Source organism: Mastigoproctus giganteus, chromosome 8, assembly GCF_048544385.1.
Source record: "Mastigoproctus giganteus isolate SK-2022 chromosome 8, ASM4854438v1, whole genome shotgun sequence".
Taxonomy (NCBI): domain Eukaryota; kingdom Metazoa; phylum Arthropoda; class Arachnida; order Uropygi; family Thelyphonidae; genus Mastigoproctus; species Mastigoproctus giganteus.
The window spans coordinates 219723740-219742737 of NC_143582.1; the positions used below are offsets into that span (position 1 = coordinate 219723740).

At 35.4% G+C, this 18998-nt stretch overlaps 1 protein-coding gene across 1 annotated transcript in view; it reads left to right on the top strand.

The window, feature by feature from the left end:
- The window catches only part of LOC150082307 (disheveled-associated activator of morphogenesis 2-like), a 201075-nt gene extending 184316 nt beyond the window's left edge, over positions 1-16759 (top strand). Inside the window, exons 24-26 of the mRNA XM_090380484.1 lie at positions 9447-9569; positions 13328-13498; positions 16448-16759. Coding sequence (XP_090236610.1) covers positions 9447-9569; positions 13328-13498; positions 16448-16759 — 606 coding nt within the window. The remainder of the gene's footprint in view (positions 1-9446; positions 9570-13327; positions 13499-16447) is intronic.
- Positions 16760-18998: the final 2239 nt, after the last annotated feature.

Here is an 18998-nt window from a genome sequence, read left to right on the forward strand (position 1 = left end):
GATACCACCACCCAGATGGCACCATTTTGAAGCTTGTTGGCTTACCCGATGAGTAAGCCAACAAGCTTCAAAATCGGAACCCAGTGATTAATATATTGACAATTTGTGATGTGCAAGATGCCACCTGTTGTGAGAGCTCACATATTGTGGATATATTTCATCACTTGGTCAGAACTTAGTCTGCCTACTTACCCACTTATGAAACTCATAAAAAGGTGAAAACCTCAGTATGAGTGCCTAAGAGATGCTACATGATGAGACTAGTTAACCCACTCTGGGTTGTATCTGTTCCATTTACTGACATAATGTATAGAGGGTTAACCAGTCTTGGTATTCTCTGTATCCCTCTCGAACAGGTCTACATCTTTCTTAAAATGGAGCTTCCAAGCCTGCATACAATATTCAAAGTGAATCCTAATGGTTGCTTTATATAATAAAATAATCACCTCTTTGCATCTACTCAAAGGTCCTGTCTGCATATTTACATTGTTTATTTACACAATGTAAATAAACAATGACAGCTTATTTACATTGTTTTGTGTTACTCTAGGATTGCTGCTACCCAGATGCAAGACTTTGCATTATCCGATACAGTATTACACCTGAGATATGGTTTCGCAGCTGATTCAAATAATTTATTAAAGTCTTGTTGGAATAGCATACTGTTGTTAACTATCTTGCCAGCTTTTGTATCATCTATATCTTTTCTATAATTTATCTAATGATATAATTGATATATCTATTAATGATATTATTAATATTATTAGAAATATTAGAAACAGCCAAGGGCCCAATCAACTTTGTGGAACTACTCATAATCACCCTGGGTGTGCTAAGCCCATACTCACATATGGTGAGTATGGGCTTGGCACACCCAGGGTTCTGAGCTGGATATCATCATTCTTCTCTTTCTTGGTGACTCCCTCTCTCTCTCTCTCTCTCTCTCTCTCTCTCTCTCTCTCTCTCTCTCTGTCTCTCTCAGGTTAACTCAAATTTTTTTTTGTCTGGTGCAGCAAAAGCTTTAGGCTTCCTTGCACCATATGGCTAATAATGATAATAATGTTAGCCCACAAAGAACAGTGACCATTTATTATCTCTCTCTGTCTCTTGCTACTTAACCATCCCTTTACCCATAACACTAACTTGTCACTAATACCATCTTGCAGTCATTCAGTTTATACAGCAGTCATTCATGTGGGACTGTATCAAAAGCCTTACTGAACTCTAAATAAATTATTTCAAAATTATTCTTTGCATCAGATTTTTAATAGCTAATTAAATTGGTCAGATATGATCTCCCATTAAGAGAGACATGCTATTCTCTTATATTTCAGTATACTATTCTCTTGTATTTCCACTCTAGAGAATCATCTGGAGAGGAAATGTCTTCCTGTCCAAATGATCTTCTATTACATCCTTAATTCAGGAGTATAAAAAATGTTGGCAGCAAACCAAAAAATATGCATTGTTCTCAGCTGCTCTAATGTAGGTAATAATTATTAGACCATAGTACCAACTGTATTCAGTTTAATTTATTAAAATCCAAGTAGTAATATTGATCTATAAATTCATAAAGGTATCTAACAGCTGTGCTTTTGTTAATAATTGTAAGTTAATTAAAAACCTTACTTTATTTAATAATACTTTTTCTTTGTAACTTGGCTACATGTCTGTATTCTCATTCTGCTCCATTTGCTCAGCATTATACAGGTCGACCGTCACTAATTCGGCAGCATTGGAACCTGTGGGGTGCCGGATTAGTGAGTTTTCCAGATCACTGGTGGTTATTTTAGTACATACAGTTTACCCAACGGCTAACCATCTCATCCTACCTTTAACACATTGACTGCCTAGCTAAAAAATTCCCCAGGGGCCAAAAAATATTTATCAAATAATTTGATTTGTAATTCTAAAATAAATATTGTAATGTCAGTGTTGTCGTTTTTTCGCCTAAAATATGTCATGTATATGTGGCCAATGTGGCCCAGTAGGTTATTTATTTCTTGAGAAGCAGTGTTGGCCACATACGTGTGATGTTATTACAGCACACATATGAAAGTCGTTTGTGATTAGTTTATTGCATGCGCGGCGAGCGCTGCAATAAAACTAATTGCGATAAAATAAACTCTCAAACATCGCAATAAGTTTGTCAGTATTGTTAGAGATTTTGTGAAAACATTAGTGTGCTGTATTATCTACCATATTGTGTTTTGTTTTTCTGCAAATTTGTACAAGCGTGTTGTTAAGAAAAAAAAAAAAAAAAAAATCTAAAAAGGAATGGCTAAAAGAAAATTACTGAAATAAGAGGAACTGAGAGAAATTGCCAGAATTTACAATTATGCAGAGTTAAACTTCTCACAGACACACCGCTGTCGAGTTTTTTCAGAAGTTCAACTTTATCTGTTAAGGACAATATACGGTGTTTGCACTTTACACCACGAGAGGCACTTCCTTTATGCATTGGATCCATGGCTGGGGCTAAATGTGAGCAGGTTATAATAATAAATGCAGAAAAACAAGTGGGAATAGCTTGCCAGTGTTTACGAGTTTGCGCCAACAGCTGATGCTGCAACCAATGCCACCAAGGCAGTAGCAGCAGGTCGGTGTGCCAACCCGGGAAATTTGAAATTACGTTCGCGTAAATTATGTCCGAATTAGCAGTGGAACCGGATTATCGGTGCCGGATTAGTGATGGTCGACCTTTATTTGACTTCAGAATGTCAAAAGTTGTGGTATTTAGTTATGCTGACACAAATTAAGTATATAAATTTTGTATGTATGATAGAGCCATGTGGTATTCAGTTGGTTTTATTGGGAGCAGGGAACTGAACTCTACATAAAAAAAAACATTTGGGTAGTTCTCACCACCCCAGTTTTAATTCCCAACACTTTTGAAAGGTTCTGCTGCCACCACAAAATGAAAAAACATAATTTTAGTTTGTTAGATCACTTCTGTTTCAAAGTCAAATTTAAAAAAAAAATATATATATATATATATAATCAAATTTTGATTTACTCTAATTCATTTTATCCCGGAAGTTGAAAAAGAAGATATCCTATTTGGATATTGAGGTAACTCTCAAATTTATTAGTACAGTTTATAAAAGGAGTTAAATGGTCCTTGAGGTTGTCACAGACATTCTCTCAGATATGCCAAACAAGCTATACTTGCTACATGGGAGTCTAAAACGATCATGGAACTGATATTCGGGTGACAATCAAGTCAAGTGGACCCAATTTCGGCAAAGTCTGGACGGTCTGTGACAGCCAAATCCTCTGCTTGCACCTTCACGATGGTGGAACTGTTAGTAATCCTGGGTATAACCTCCATGCTCAAGTACATGGCGGGTGATCACCCAGGTGTGAACCAATGTTGTAGTAGTAGTAGTAGTAGTGGCATGTGATGCAAGAAAGCATGTGTATGAGCTTATGCAGCATCAGCCAAAAAAAAAAAAAAAAAACACACCATTCCATCCAAATGCCTGTCCAGTTCCTCCTTAAATTTATTCAACCTATCAACTTCCACAATGACACATGGAAGTTTGTTCCAGCAATTAACCACCCGCTGGCTAAAGGCAAATTTCCGCACATCTATTCTGCATCTTTCTTTTCTTAATTTGAATTTATGCCCCCTTAGGTTCGTAATCTGAACAAGTAGAAGGATCCCATCAGAATTCAGCGTGCTCAACCCATGTAAGCAGAGGTCGAGGTGTGGCACCCACACCACATGGAGGAATGCTGCCCCTCTATGTTACCAGGCAGTACTAGGTGGTAGATGACTCTCATCAACCGGTGCAATACCACCACTTTGCATATTGGAGGCTTGAAGTGGTGGAACCCATGTTTAGTCTCTAGAGCTAAGTTCCGGACAATCCTTCCCCATCTCTTCCCTCATGCAGTATAATTGATGACTTTTGAGGTTATGATGAACGTCGTGGAGAGATCCAATATTCCTTACATTTCGAGGGTACAGCTCTAAAACGGTGCAGGCCGGCCACTAGGTAGTAGTAGTAGTGGCATAGTCGGATGTGATGCAAGAAAGCAAGTGTATGAGCTTATGCAGCATCAACCAAAAAAAAACACACCATTCCCTCCAAATGCCTGTCCAGTTCCTCCTTAAACTTATTCAACCTATCAACTTCCACAACGACAGATGGAAGTTTGTTCCAGCAATTAACCACCCGCTGGCTAAAGGCAAATTTCCGCACATCTATTCTACATCTGTCTTTTCTTAATTTGAATATATGCTCCCTTAGGTTCGTAATCTGAACAAGTGGAAGGATCCCATCAAAATTCAGCGTGCTCAACACATTCAAGGCTTTATACACCTCAATCAGATCACCACGCAGGTGCCTAGTCTCCAGCCACCACAATTTGCAGAACTTAAGCCTCTCTTGGTATGAGGATCCCTTCATTCCCCTCACCAATCTTGTTGCCCTTCACTGTACACGCTCAAGTAAATCTACATCCTTCCTAAAATGAGGCCTCCAGACCTGTACGCAGTACTCAAGGCGTGGCCTGACCATTGCCTTATACAGAGGGACAATCACCTCCTTCTCCCTGCTAACAAAATTCCTATATATCATTGACAAAACCCCATGACCTGCCCTGGCAGCCTGTCTACATTGTTCAGAAAACTTCATATCTGACTGCACAATTACTCCCAGGTCTTTTCCATTTTCTACCACCTTAAGTGTAGTACCACACAATTGGTACATTTCTCTGGGGTTACTTCTACCCATATGCAGTACTTTGCATTTGTCAAGGTTAAACTTCAGTTGCCACTTCTTAGCCCATCTGCCCAAATTATCTAGATCCTGTTGCAGTAGCACACTGCCATTACTGTCATTAACAACCCTGTCAACCTTTGTATCATCTACAAACTTTGACATTAAGCCTGATATACCTTCATCAATATCATTGATTAATATACAAAACAACAGTGGACCTAACACTGAACCCTGTGGAACTCCACTAATAACATTAGTCCACGAAGAGCAGCACCCATTGATTACCACCCTCTGTCTTCTCCCACTCAACCATCCTTTTATCTATTGTAGCAACTTACCCTTAATACCATTCTGCTCCAATTTGTACAATAGTCTTGTACAATAGCACAACAGTGTCAAAAGCTTTCCTGAAATCCAAATATATGATATCAAAATTATTTTTTGCATTCAGTTCCTTTGTAACCACATCATAATATCCTATCAAATTTGTCAGACAAGACTTTCCCTTAACAAACCCATGCTGTGTCTGAATTATTGCTGCAGTCTTGTCTAGATGATCCTGCAATGCATCTTTAACCAGTGACTCCATTATTTTACCCAGAACAGAAGTTAAACTAACTGGACAGTCTGTAATTACTCGTGTCACCCTTTGCTCACCCTTTCTGAATTGGGGATACATTTGTACATCTCCAGTCCATGGGAACCTCCCCTGAGTCCAAGTATGCTCTCATAATTATGGCTAAGGGTTTGCTTAGTTGCTTTGCTGTCTCCTTTAATATAACTGGATAGATCCCATCCACCCCAGGTGCTTTTCTTATGTTTAACTTCAACAATTTCTCCTCCACTTTGCTTTCAGTTATTGCAAAATCATTAAGTATACTGCTACAATTTGATAACCTTCTGCCATTTTCAAACCTTAGTAATTCCTCATGTGTGAATGTAGATGCAAAATACTCATTCAGTTTGTTTGCTATCTGACCGAACCTATTGGTAACTCTCTAGGAAGCTTCCAGATCAGCTAGTGTATAATCTTGCTACCTCTACTCTGCCAGATAGTGACTGAAGGGAGTCCGAGTAGTGTGTATGCTAGGGGGCATTTTCAAGGCCATGTTATGTCAAGGATCTGGGTATATTCTTACCATGTGTACACCATATCCAAAAATTTCATTACTTAATACAGCATGTCCCACCCACTTTTTCTTACTATTGAGTACACCATAAATTATCAAACTAATAGAGCAAGCTTATCTGCGAAAAGAACTAAACCTCTCAAACACTTCCTAATTCATTTCACAAATATAAGTGGTCTCAATTCTAATCTCAACGATGTCCATTTCCACTTGCAGTGTGCCAAACCCCATGTACTTTTTCTGACAGAATCTCAGTTATCAGTTGATTCAAGTACTGCTCATCTCAGATGCCCAAATTATTCGCTGTATGATTCCTTTCGTCTCAAAGGTGGTACTTGTGCATATGTCCGTTCTGATATTCTCTGTCAGAGACTTGGCAATTTGGAATCTCCTCTCTTCGATCTTCTCTGGCTTAAAATCTCTCTACCTCATTGTGTCAAATTCATCTGTTGTGTCTACCGTTCTCCCAACTCCACTAATCACTTAGAGCTCTTTGACTTCCTCTCTTTGCAACTTGACTTTCTCCGGTCCAACTTTCCTAACAGTGAGGTAATTTTCTTCAGTGATTTTAATGTTCACAACTACAGCTGGCTTCCGTTTTCTAGTCACACTGACCCAGCTGGTCGAGATGCTGAGTCTTTTGCAATTACTAATGACCTTGCACAGATTGTTCATTTACCTACAAGAATACCGGACAATCCCAATCATACAGTTAACACGCTTGTTCTTTTTCTCACAAACAACTCTTCTAAGTACATGGTCAGAGTGAGAAGTCCTTTAGGCACTTCAGATCACAACTTGGTGATTGTCTCTTCTCCAATGGAGCCTTTATCTCATGGCTATTCTCAACCTCGTGTTGTTTGGCATTACAAGAATACAAAATGGGATGACTTGCAAGATTTCTTTACTTCTTTTCTTTGGTCGGATTACTGTTTCAAAACTTGTGATGTCAACGTTTACTCAGATCGTGTCAGTGAAATTATTCTTGCAGGAATGGAATCCTTTATCCCACACTCCACTTTAAAATCTTGTCCTTTATCTAAACCTTGGTTTTCCAATAAATGTGCTAAGGCTGTTCAAGAGAAGAACGTTGCATATCGTAATTGACTTGTTTCTAATTCTTCAGTTTCATTTTCTGCCTACACCAAAGCTCGCAACAATTGTAAAGCAGTTATTAATCAGTCCAAACTAGAGTTTGAACAGGCTAAGAGTAGAAAACTTGCTTCTTGCCCTAATTGTAGCCGAGCATTCTGGTCTCTTGCCAAAGCTATTGGCCACAACTTTTGCCCATCTCTGTTCCCACCTCTGTCCAAACCAGATGTTTCTGTTGTCACTTCAGCCAAGGATAAAGCTGACCTGCTAGCCTCCCATTTTTCTTCCAGCTCATGTATTAATGATCTTGGAAAAACACCTCCCATTCCCAAACACCATTCCCAACATGCTCCATTCAATGCCTCCTGTGGTCTTCCGTCAAAAGGATTTTGATGAATCTTGATGCTAAGAAAGCTCCAGGTCCCGATGGTATTTCTCCACTTGTTCTCAAAACCTGTGCTCCTGAACTTACTCCTATTCTTTGCCGCCTTTTTTCACTTTCTTATTCCAAAGGTGTTTTTCCTTCTGCTTGGAAATTTGCTCATATCCAGCCAGTTCCTAAAAAGGGTGACAAATCCCTCCCATCCAATTATCGTCCTATTGCAATTCTACTCTTTCTAAAGTAATGGAGAAATCAATTAACCACTAACTCTTAAACTACCTAGAAACCTTCCATCTGAACTAACGATCGCCAGTATGTATTCCATCAGTATCGATCCACTGGTGATATTCTGGCTTATGTTACCTATTTATGGATTAATTCAATGGAAATGTTCGGTGAAACACAAGTAGTTCCTCTTGACACCTCAAAGGCTTTCAGTCTTGTTTGGCATAAAGGTCTTCTAAACAAGCTTCCATTTTATGGTTTCCCAACTGTTTTTTGTAATTGGTTATCTAGTTTTCTCTCTAATCGCTCACTGAAGTTGATGGTAGATGGCTCTCTGTCTTCTAACTTCTCCACTAATGCCGGTGTCCCCCAAGGTTCAGTTCTTTCCCCCACTCTTTTCCTCTTGTATATTAATGACCTTCTTCCATTGACTGGAAATCCTATCCATAGTTTTGTCGATGATAGCACATTGCATTCCACTTTCCATTTTGAGAAACCTTGCCCTACTCAATCAGCTTCAACTTCTCGAAAATCTGCTACCAATTCCTTAAATGCCGATCTTCAGGTAATTTTCCATTGGGGCAAAGAAAACTTAGTTGATTTCAACCCTTCTAAAACTCAGTCTTGTCTTATATCTCGCAAAAAGGATTCTTCTGCTCCTATGCTTATCTTTGGTGACACTCCGATTTCTAGGAAAATGATATATCTCTTTTGGGGATTACCCTGACTTCTAATCTCCTTTGGCACAAGCACATTACAAATATTGCTTCCTCTGCATCTAAAAAACTTGGTTTTCTCTTTCGTTCTCAGCGTTACTTTTCTTCCAAGCAGCTGCTCACTCTGTATAAATCACAAATCCGCTCTACCATGGAATATTATTCCCACATCTGTGGTGGTGCCCCCAAAACCTCTCTCAGGCTTCTTGATTCCATTCAGAAGAGGGCAGTTAGGTTAATGATTCATCTCTAACAGAGTCTCTCCACTCACTGTCTCATAGACGTACTGTTTCTGCTGCATGCCTCTTCTACAGATACTTCCATGGGCACTGTTCTTCTGAATTGGCTTCTATAATTCCCGCTCTCTCTTTCAAACCAGTCCGAACACGTGCAGCCAACATCCATTTACTGTCCAACTTCAAACTCACAGAACCAACTTTTCATCTTCCTCGTTTATTCATTCAACTGCCATTTTCTGGAACAACCTTCCTTCATACGTATTTCCTGAAAATTACAGTCTACAGAAGTTCAAGTCCAATGTCAACAAATATCTTCTTTCGTCTTCTCAAACTCCAACCCAAGCACGGTACTAAGTACTATAGGTTCTAATACCTCTCGTGTTTGGGGTTTACATAAAAATAAATAAATAAATAAAAAATTGAGATATGTATCTCTTAGATACTTTACATATATAATCAGGGCAAATGAGAAAAATAGCTTCTTCAAATTTCTTTTCTGTCATCTTATAAAATGTATTTTATTTGATTTATTAGTATTGAAACATTTTTGTTAAACTTTAAATATGCAACTTGCATTTAAGGCTGGAGTTCTTTACTCATTAAAATTGTTAAAAATTTGAGGTTTCTTGTGCATTACAATGGACTCTTCTGAATTGCATTTAATTTTATTTTTCCAGAATAATTTTCTCTATGTATTTTTGAACTCTATCTTCATTTGAATTGTTTTTTGAAATCTCCATACGAGATGCTTTCTTTTGATTAAGGCCTGTATAAATTGCAAAGCCGCTAATATTTATACCTTTGTATCATAAAAATTTAAGATTTACTTAAAGAAACCATGCCAGGAGAGTTCATTGCAACTTTAAGTTATATTTAAATCCAAAATATGGATTTCAAAATGTAAATGAAAATTATATTTCTCCTTATAATAGGAATTAAAGTTTCATCGAAGTCATGCAGGTGACCAGTTTGTTCCTGTCATGAAAGAATTTATTACCACTGCCACATACCGATTTTCTGAATTAGACGACACCTTTCTGGATATGAAAAATTGGGTAAGTTTGTACAATAGATAGAGTAGTAGTGGCAAATAATGCACTTCCACACATCTATTCTGCAACCAACCTTTCTCAACATGAATCTGTGCCCCCTCGTGTGTGTGTGTGTGCGTGTGCGTGCGTGCGTGCGTGCGTGCGCGCATGTGGTTTCAGCAAGAGTTAGAATGCCATAAACATTTAGCTTACACAATCCATTCAAGGCCTTAAACATTATGTCTAAGATGTCTTTACATTTCTTTTATTATTAGGTGTTTTAGCATATACAGTATGTATGAAGTGCTTATTGTCTTCACCAGTCCATTCACATGTCATAACTAGACTCTCAGTGGATGGATTTCATGAAATTTTATATTTGGCTCTTTTGGAATGATTTGTTGAGCTTTCTCAAATTATTATTTCTTTTTTTTTTTTTTTCTTTCTTTTTTTTTTTTTTTGTGCATAGGTTATCTGTATACCGAATATTGTAGTTGAAGCACCATATATTATGGTTATTGCCGTGTGCTGTTTGGAGGAATGAACAGGCATTATGGCAGATGTGCAGTAATGAAATGTTCTTGATTCATGCATAAGGTATATCAGGTTTAATGTCCAAGTTTGCAGATGATTATACAAAGGTTGGCAGGGTTGTTAATGACAGTAAAGACAGTATGCTACTCCAACTGGATCTAGATACTTTGGGCAAATGGTCTGAAAAGTGCCAACTGAAATTTAACATTGACAAATGCAAAGTACTGCATGTGGGTAGCAATAACCAAAGAGAAACGTACCAACTGTGTGGTACTACACTCAGGGAAGTGGAAAGCGAAAAAGACCTAGGGGTAATTGTGCAGTCAAATATGAAGTTCACTGACCAGTGCAGACAGGCTGCCAGGGCAGGTCATAGAGTCTTATCAAAGATATATAGGAATTTTGCTAGCAGGGACAGGGAGGTGATTATTCCATTATACAAGGCAATAATCAGGCCACACCTAGAGTACTGTGTGTACAGGTCTGGAGGACTCAATTTAGGAAAGATGTAGAGTTGCTAGAATGAGTACAAAGAAGGGCAACAAAAAATTGCAGCTCCTGGAGAGCAGGCACCTGCGAGATGATCTGATTGAGGTGTATAACGCCTTGAATGGGTTGAGCAAGCTGAATGCTGATGGGATTCTTCCTCTTGCTCAGATTAAGAATCTAAGCGGGCATAGATTCAAATTGAGGAAAGACAGTTGCAGAATAGATGTGCAGAAATTTGACTTTAGCCAGTGGGCAGTTAATTGGTGGAGCAGACTTCCATCTTTTGTTGTGGAAGTTGATAGCCTAAATAAATTTAAGGCTGAGCTGGACAGGCATTTAGAACGAATGGAGAAGTGAAGTGGGAGGGTTTTTTTTTTTTTTTTTTGGCTTGCTTTCTTGCATCATGTGCCTATGCTAATGCTAATTTGTTGCTTTTTGCACTTTTATTTGTTATTAACCATTTATTACTGCTATTTGCTAATGTGCTTGAAATACCAGGGGCTCACACACATCTTGTGAGTATGGGCTTGGCACACCCAGAGTCCTGAGCTGGATATCATCATTTTTCCCTTTCTTGGTGATTCCTTTCTACTTCTGACTCTCTCTCTCTCTCTCTCTCTCTCTCTCTCTCTCTCTCTCTCTCTCTCTCTCTCTCTCTCTCTCTCTCTCTCACAACGTAACTTGGGAATTTTTTTTTGCTGGTGCAGCATAAGCCTCAGGCTTCCTCACACCTATGGCTAATAATAATAATAATAAATGAATCACTGCATACATTAACTAACTTGTTATATATGCTCTTGTGTTTACCAGGAAATTAGGAATTTCCTGGTAAACACAAGAAAAAGCATTATGAGAATAAAAGAACTGACATGATAATTTATAACTGTATTTTGAATGTATCCAATATTTACATTAAAGTCCTGCCATCTTGTTTAGTGTTATTTTAACTTTAGCACAAGTTATAAGAGCTATGAAATAAGAAAGTAAATGACTATAAAAATGCTAAAATTGTACTCACCTTAATATAATTTAACTTAATCCTGTTTTATGCATGTTTTTTGTGCAAAGTAATTCATAGTTTCTGTTTGCTGTTGTCATTCTATTCTACATGTGCAGAAGAATATAAGATGGCTGCTACTATCAATGAAAATAATAAGACATGATTAAGTGAGTGTAACAATGTCCAGTATTCATGAAAACGTTAAAAGGGTGTATCATATGTTGCCAGTTGATTGTTAGTATTTCAGAATGCAGAAATGGAGTGATTTGGAGTGTTTTAAACTAATGAGAGTTTAAATTAAATTAAATATTGCAATTAAGGAAAGTTTAGCTGGTATCAAATATAAATTTTCTTTGCCAAGTCTGCATTAAATCTGAATATGTTTATGATAAGAATGCATTTTTATCTGGCTGTAAAAGCTCTTTAGAGAGATGCCAGTTCTTGAATTAAGTTTAGTTATCACTGTAGTAACAATGATTTTTGTTTTCATTTTAGTGTATGTGTGCATGAAATTTGAATGAGTTAAATGAAATTTAACAAGGAATTAGTGAATGCTGCGGATTGAAACATTTCTACAGGGGAAAAAACACATAACCTTCTTTCCCAAAATAAAAACGCAACATACATATTACACATGATATTTTCCAGATTGTTTAATGTGTTGTGAGGTGGGCATTTTGATTTATTCACAATGTGTAGGAAGCCTTCTAAAATTCTAAAAGAAAAATTAAACTTTCTGGAACTTGCTGAAATTTATCCTGTGAATGAACTGTGGAAGGTCAGTTTTGGCCAAAATTTGCCTTCCACACTTCATTTGCTTAAAAAATGGGAATTATATTTGAAACTAAATAATAACTATTATTACTTAAATTATTATTATTATTTTTTTTTTGTTTTATTTTTCTGGTGCAACAAAACTCTAGGATTTTCTTAGCCTACTTCTTTTCATTCAAGTACTGTATGAAAAAAATAGGCCAGCCTGTGTTCAAGTAATTAGCATACAGATAGTGAATATGTAAAGTGTTGCAAATATGCAATTGAAGAATGCGCAGACTTTTTTTTTTTTTATAATATGCCAAAATTGACTTCTTTAGGCACATGACCAGCCCACAGAAGTCAGTGTAAGCATAAAATGGAAAATATGGGTCAGCTTTGGCCTAAAAGGAAATAGTTAATAAAACAGAATGGAATGGAATAAATAAGTATAAACAGAATGGAATGGAATAAATAAGTATAAACAGAATGGAATGGAATAAATAAGTATAAACAGAATGGAATGGAATAAATAAGTATAAAACATTAAATTTAGGTTAGCTTTGGTGGCCCAGTAATTAGTATACTCCCCAATGCTATACAGATGGGTATAGTTTTACATGAGCCAGTATGTATTACTAGTGTTATACATACTGGCTCATGTATTTACAATAACAAACATATTGTTAATATGTTTGTTATTGTAAATACATGAGCCACATATACATGTTTGTTAATATGTAGCCAATATTTCCCTAAATACTGAAAAATAAACTGTTCACCATCATTGACTATAGTAACTAAAGCAAAACAAAAAACCCTGTTATTTAAGATTGCTTATCTTTTTTATATGTATATATAAAATGTATATATACATATATTTTTATATGTTTTCCTGTAATAAACCAGATTCTGTACTTAAAATGATTTCCATTTCTCAAATTTCATCAGAAAAATCTGTTTTCTTTTCTGTAAATGCTTAATCATGCATATTTTATATTTTTAGTATGAAAAGGTGGCCAAATTGTTTGGAGAAGATCCTTTGCAACTGCCACCAGAAGAATTCTTTGGCATATTTGACACATTTTTTAATTCCTTCAATGAGGCACGCCAGGATAATGACACATTCAGGAGAAGAAAAGAAGAAGAAGAGAAGAGAGCAAAACAGGAAGCAGAGGTAGGAAACTATTCTTCATGAATTAATGTTGTTCTTTCTCTTCCCTCCACCTCCAGCATTTCTCAAATCTTTCTCCCACAGATTGCATTTTTATGTCTCAATTTAGATATGTTTTATTTTTTAGTGATGATATCTGCTAATGCAGAGGTTCCGAAAGTGTGGGTTTTCCCCTTGTGGGGGTACTTGGTTTTCTGGGAGGGACACATGTTGTTTTCATGAAACATTTTTTAAATGAAATAAGGATAAACCATCCCTGTAATGCAGGTGCGAAATGTATTTCATTTCAACTTTTCTGATTAAACAGATATGTTATATATTAATTTATAAAAGTACTTATACTTTAACGCAAAATTTTACATCAAATCTGTTTATTTGCACTTGTTCTGGAATAATGGAGGCATGAAATTTATTAAATATTTTAAGGCAGTAGCAAGGTTTCAAAGCTTAGGGACCTCTGTGCTAATGATGGGACATCCAACGTGCAATCAGCAGGCCAAACAAGGCAACACTTAACCACTCCCAGGGTATGGCCCATCTGAGATTTTTACACACACACGCACTCTCTCTCTCTCTCAGCTGCTCTAAAATGCTATGTGACTAGATTAAGTAGATATAATTAGCAAGAACAGTTTAGCACTGTTGCAAAGTTTATTGGGTGAGTGAGACTGCTAGAAAAGAGGAATGTCACCCTTTTTTGCACGGATTACAAGTATTAAACAGTAAATGATATCCAAAAATATGGATAATCATTCTTTAGAAGGTATGTACAATAATATATAATAAAAAACACAGTACTTGTTTTAATGTAGCTCATATATATCAAGATGTATGACTATTATGTTGGCAGAAATGACACCTCCTTTGTTATTTTGTGTGAGAAATTGAAAAATATTTCACATACCTCATTGTGAGAGTGTTAAGATCAAGAAATAAACTATTCCGACACTATGATAAATATTTATGGCGTATTGTATTGCAGTAGTTTATTTCTTGATGGATATCACATAAAAAGAAAATGTCTCGTTTAAAAATATTGTTAAATCATTAAGAAGAAAAGTTGTTTTTCCAAAAAAGGAACAGAAAGTTGGTAAAAACATAGTAGTGCTCTGTTTAAAACAGAAATTGGATATTTGTAGAAGACTAGAAAAAAGATAAAACTCAAAATGTTCTTATGACATATACATATTTATGACATAAAAGCTCAATATGTAAGAAGTATGAGAAGAAGTATTTTAAAATTGAACCAAAGGAAATAAAGTTCAGTGTGTACATATACATTGCTGTGACCAATTAGTTAACTATATATTATGCAATTTCATTATATAATGTGGGAACCTGTATGAATAGTAATGCTCATCCAATCAGCAAATTCCTTTCGATTGGTGCCCCTCCCCCCCAAACTCCCCATAAATGCTAGGCAACTAGACTTATACTTTATTTGATACTGTATTTTCTTAGGCAGGGAGTTATGCATTGCACTGCTAGAGGTGGATGCCACTTTAATTTGTTATTTAATTTGATAATTTCATTTTTTTTTTTTTTTATATTAAAGTATCTTAGTATTCAGATGACAGAATTGCTCTTTGCCAAGTATAACATTAATTGCTGCATTAGCATGCTGTACTAGTTTGGTGCTTTAATTGCTTCTTTTTCTACAATAGAGGAAAGGAATGCAATTTGTAGGAAAGGAATGCAATTATGCAATGCTTTTCTCATTGGCCCAAAAATTCATCACCAATATTATGTTCTAATTTTTTACTTTCTTCATAGAGTGCATCATATTCAGTGCCATGAAGGACATAGCTGATTTCACATTTCTTGAAACACTTTATAACTGTCCATGCTTCATTAACTTCCACAGATTTTTTACCCATTTCCACACCTATGAAATAATTGGGTGCTTCATTTGTTCTGTTGTTGTTGTCACACCATAATTTTAATGCCTTTATTGATTTGGTTGTTGTTGGGTTTAGAAGCATCGGTGACTAAGGCCACATTGCCCCTTTGTAAATTGCGTGTGTTCTGTGGTCAATTTTCTATCAAATTTCTATCAAATTGCTGAACAAAAAACAAGAGTTTCTGGGGGAAACATTGTGCTACCTACATCTGAGACTGACTAACTCAGCCACACTGTGAAAAAGGCCTATAAAATTCCTCCTGTTATCTCGAACTCAGGTCTTTTCCACCTGGTGTGGGGAGGACGGTGATCCTACCAACTGTGTGCTACCCACGAGTGCTATTCATTTCGTCTACTTCTTTCTCATGACTGCTTTTTTTAAAGGGTTTTTTTATTTGAGACATCTAGTCCCACCTGCAGTGTCAGTTAGCTGGTAAGGTCTCCTAGAATAATTTAGATTAATTTACAAAGTCAACTACTCTTATTGTTTAAAAAAATGTGGGTTGAGGAGGTTATGTTTAAAATTTTGAATGCATAATAATAACATGCATAGGAAAAAAGTCCCCCCACCAAGCAAACAAATCAGATATTTCAGGAAATGTTTGTAGAGCAAATTATGGACTCAGGATAAAAAAAATTATTCACACTAATAAAGTCTTAAAATTTATTAAATTGAATAATATGCAAATTAACTTGAGTAAAAATCTTATTAGAGTTCTTATTTTTCTTTCTTCCAGATATATTAAATATAAATATGTTGCATTTATATTTAGTTTCTGACTGTAATACATACAGGTTATGAATAAACCAGCTATTAACCTTGCTTATGCTATAAAATTTCATAATAATAATTGCTAATCCAAAATTACAATTTTCTATTAAATAAACATTCTCTTAGTTGAGGTTTAAACATTCCCACTCCTATCTTGCTGTTTATCATTATATTTGTATATAACAATGTTTGTTATATTTTTTGCTATATTTGTCTTTTAATAGTGTGATATTTGTGTGCTAAAGGATATTTTACTATATAATTTATTTCTTGATTTCAGCGCAAGACAGGAGGCGAAAAACTTAACAAAGATATAGTCCTGAAAAGCGCAAATGGCTTGAAAAATGGTAGCATTAATGGTTTGCGAGCAATCAGAAACAGTACTGAAAAGGGAGAATTTGATGATTTGATATCTGCTCTGCGGACAGGTGATGTGTTTGGTGATGAATTTACAAAGGGTAGGCGAAGTAGGAGGAAAGGGCATGCTGTGGCTCAGCCGCAGTCAGATAGTGCACAAGGCAGCCGGTCAAAAAGCATAGCTAAAGAGAACTCTCGAGACAGGGCAATGTCCTCCCACAAGATTAAAGCTTAACATAAATGTTGAAAAATAACGTGATGTATTCTCTTATTACAGCTTTTATTACATGTGAACAGAAGTGATTATGAGAACATTGTGCTTAGATGGATGTCACTTGCCTTTATACCAGTGAGTAAATGTACATAACTTGTTTCCTCTTGTTTGACTGAAAACTGAACATTGCTGTTAAGTAAAAAGGGCTTGAATATAATATTTGTTAACTATGTTATAAAAAAATTTAAACAGCCATCTTAGATCTTTCTGCAACTGTGTCGTGAATCCAAGAATGCACAGTTAGCACCATAAAGCACAATGTTGAGATAACGTTTGAATACGTGAATGTAGATATATTTAAACTGCCATAATGCGTAGATCAGTCAGAATCTCTTGATGGTTGTAATGTAAATGTTTTTCTTTTTAGTTTTAAAAGTGAAAAGTTTATTTACTGTTTATTTATTTCCATGTAATGTATTTTTAAATGTGTATATATATTCCTACAAATGTATTAGGACCTGAAATTTGAGTTTAAAAACAACAGACAGTATTTCTGTATATTTTTTTACCTCTCTGTTGAACATTTAATATCCCTTGTTCTTCTTATCCATATAATGATGCAGTCTCTAGTTAAGAAATCTATTATTTATATAAAGTGTAAATGGAATAAAACTACAAAACTCTAATCCAGCACAATTGCAAATGGTTTTATCCCAATAGCACAGCAGTCACTTCATAACCACAATAAATAATGGTAAGTGGAGAATTTTGTTAGATATTGCAAGTATGTACATTTTGTGAGGATAAATAATCCTGTGTATAACTTTGTAATGTTGTGTTTACTGCATTAGTTGATGGGCTATTTAGAGAATGGCGCTATTAATTTATATAAAAAAATAATAGACATGGTTTTCTACATTTAATTTATTCAAAAATGGCTGCTGTGCCCACTGAAAATGGAAGGTTGCAATTATGTTGTCACTGAAATTCTTTGTTAAAAACTCATTTTTCATAACCTCAGTACTTATAGTAGCCACTAGATAGAGAACCCCAAAATCATTTTTGGGTTTCTCTTTTTTCTGTATTTCTGTAAGAGATACTTAGAAATATATGGAAAACACATTTACAAATATCTCCAAGCATTTATTTTGGAGATATTAGATATTAGATATACAGTATTTCCTTAATTAAATTAAGAAGAAATTATTATGGAGATATTATTATATTTATTTTAAAATTTAGTTACATTTATTTTGCATGAAGGAAAGAGTCAGAATAGTGCAAGTTCACAATTCTGTCCTTATTAAGTATTATTTTCTCCACAACTGATATGCTGATGTGATAACATTAGCATTTCTTCAAAGTGAAGAAAGTCATTGGAAAAAATTGATGACTCTGTCATAATGTCTAAATGTTATAGATGTTTTTATAATACAAATTTGATAATCAATGTAACTCCAAGTTTAAACTTCTTTGGGCTTAAGATTAAGCAGTTTGTGTATTTATTTACAAATGTACCGTTACAAAAGTGTTTTGTTCATATATCTCCCCGCCTAAAGCAGACTGAGTTTGTTGCAAAACTTGAATTTATACAGCATATCCTTCCTTGTTCTGATAACCAATTTTTGTGGGAAAGCCTTCTAGATATTCTGAAATGACAATTTAATCTCTCTCTCTCTCTCTCTCTCTCTCTCTCTCTCTCTCTCTCTCTCTCTCTCTCTCTCTCTCTCTCTCTTTAGAGCATTATTCCTGTTTTCCTTTGTCACTATTGTGGTTTTTATTAATGTTTTTTGATTAATCTTCCACCTTCTAGTTAGAACAGCCATTAAGTGCCTTATGAATAACTTAATGGTCTTATTTAAATAATTTAAATAAAGTTTCTCATTCCAGCTGGAACCATCTGAATAGTCACAAGAGGATCATCAGTGCTAATAATTATGAGGTATTTAAGAAACAGTAGATAGAGTAGATATAAATATTATACTAGGCACCTAAGAAATATTCCTGTGCTCATTCACATGAAATAAATGTATATAGCAAGCAAAACTTCCTTAGCATTCAACAAAATTATCTTTTACTGATTATTTAATTTGAATTCTTCTTGCATAAGATTTTAAGCTTCAGATTTGTTACTTACCTACTTATTTAAACAAAAGAGATTTGCACACATATATAGTACAGTTGTTCATAAATCTATTCTTTTTTGGGACTTATTGAATTCCATTTGAATTCTTTGTCATATAATGTGACTAAACCTCAG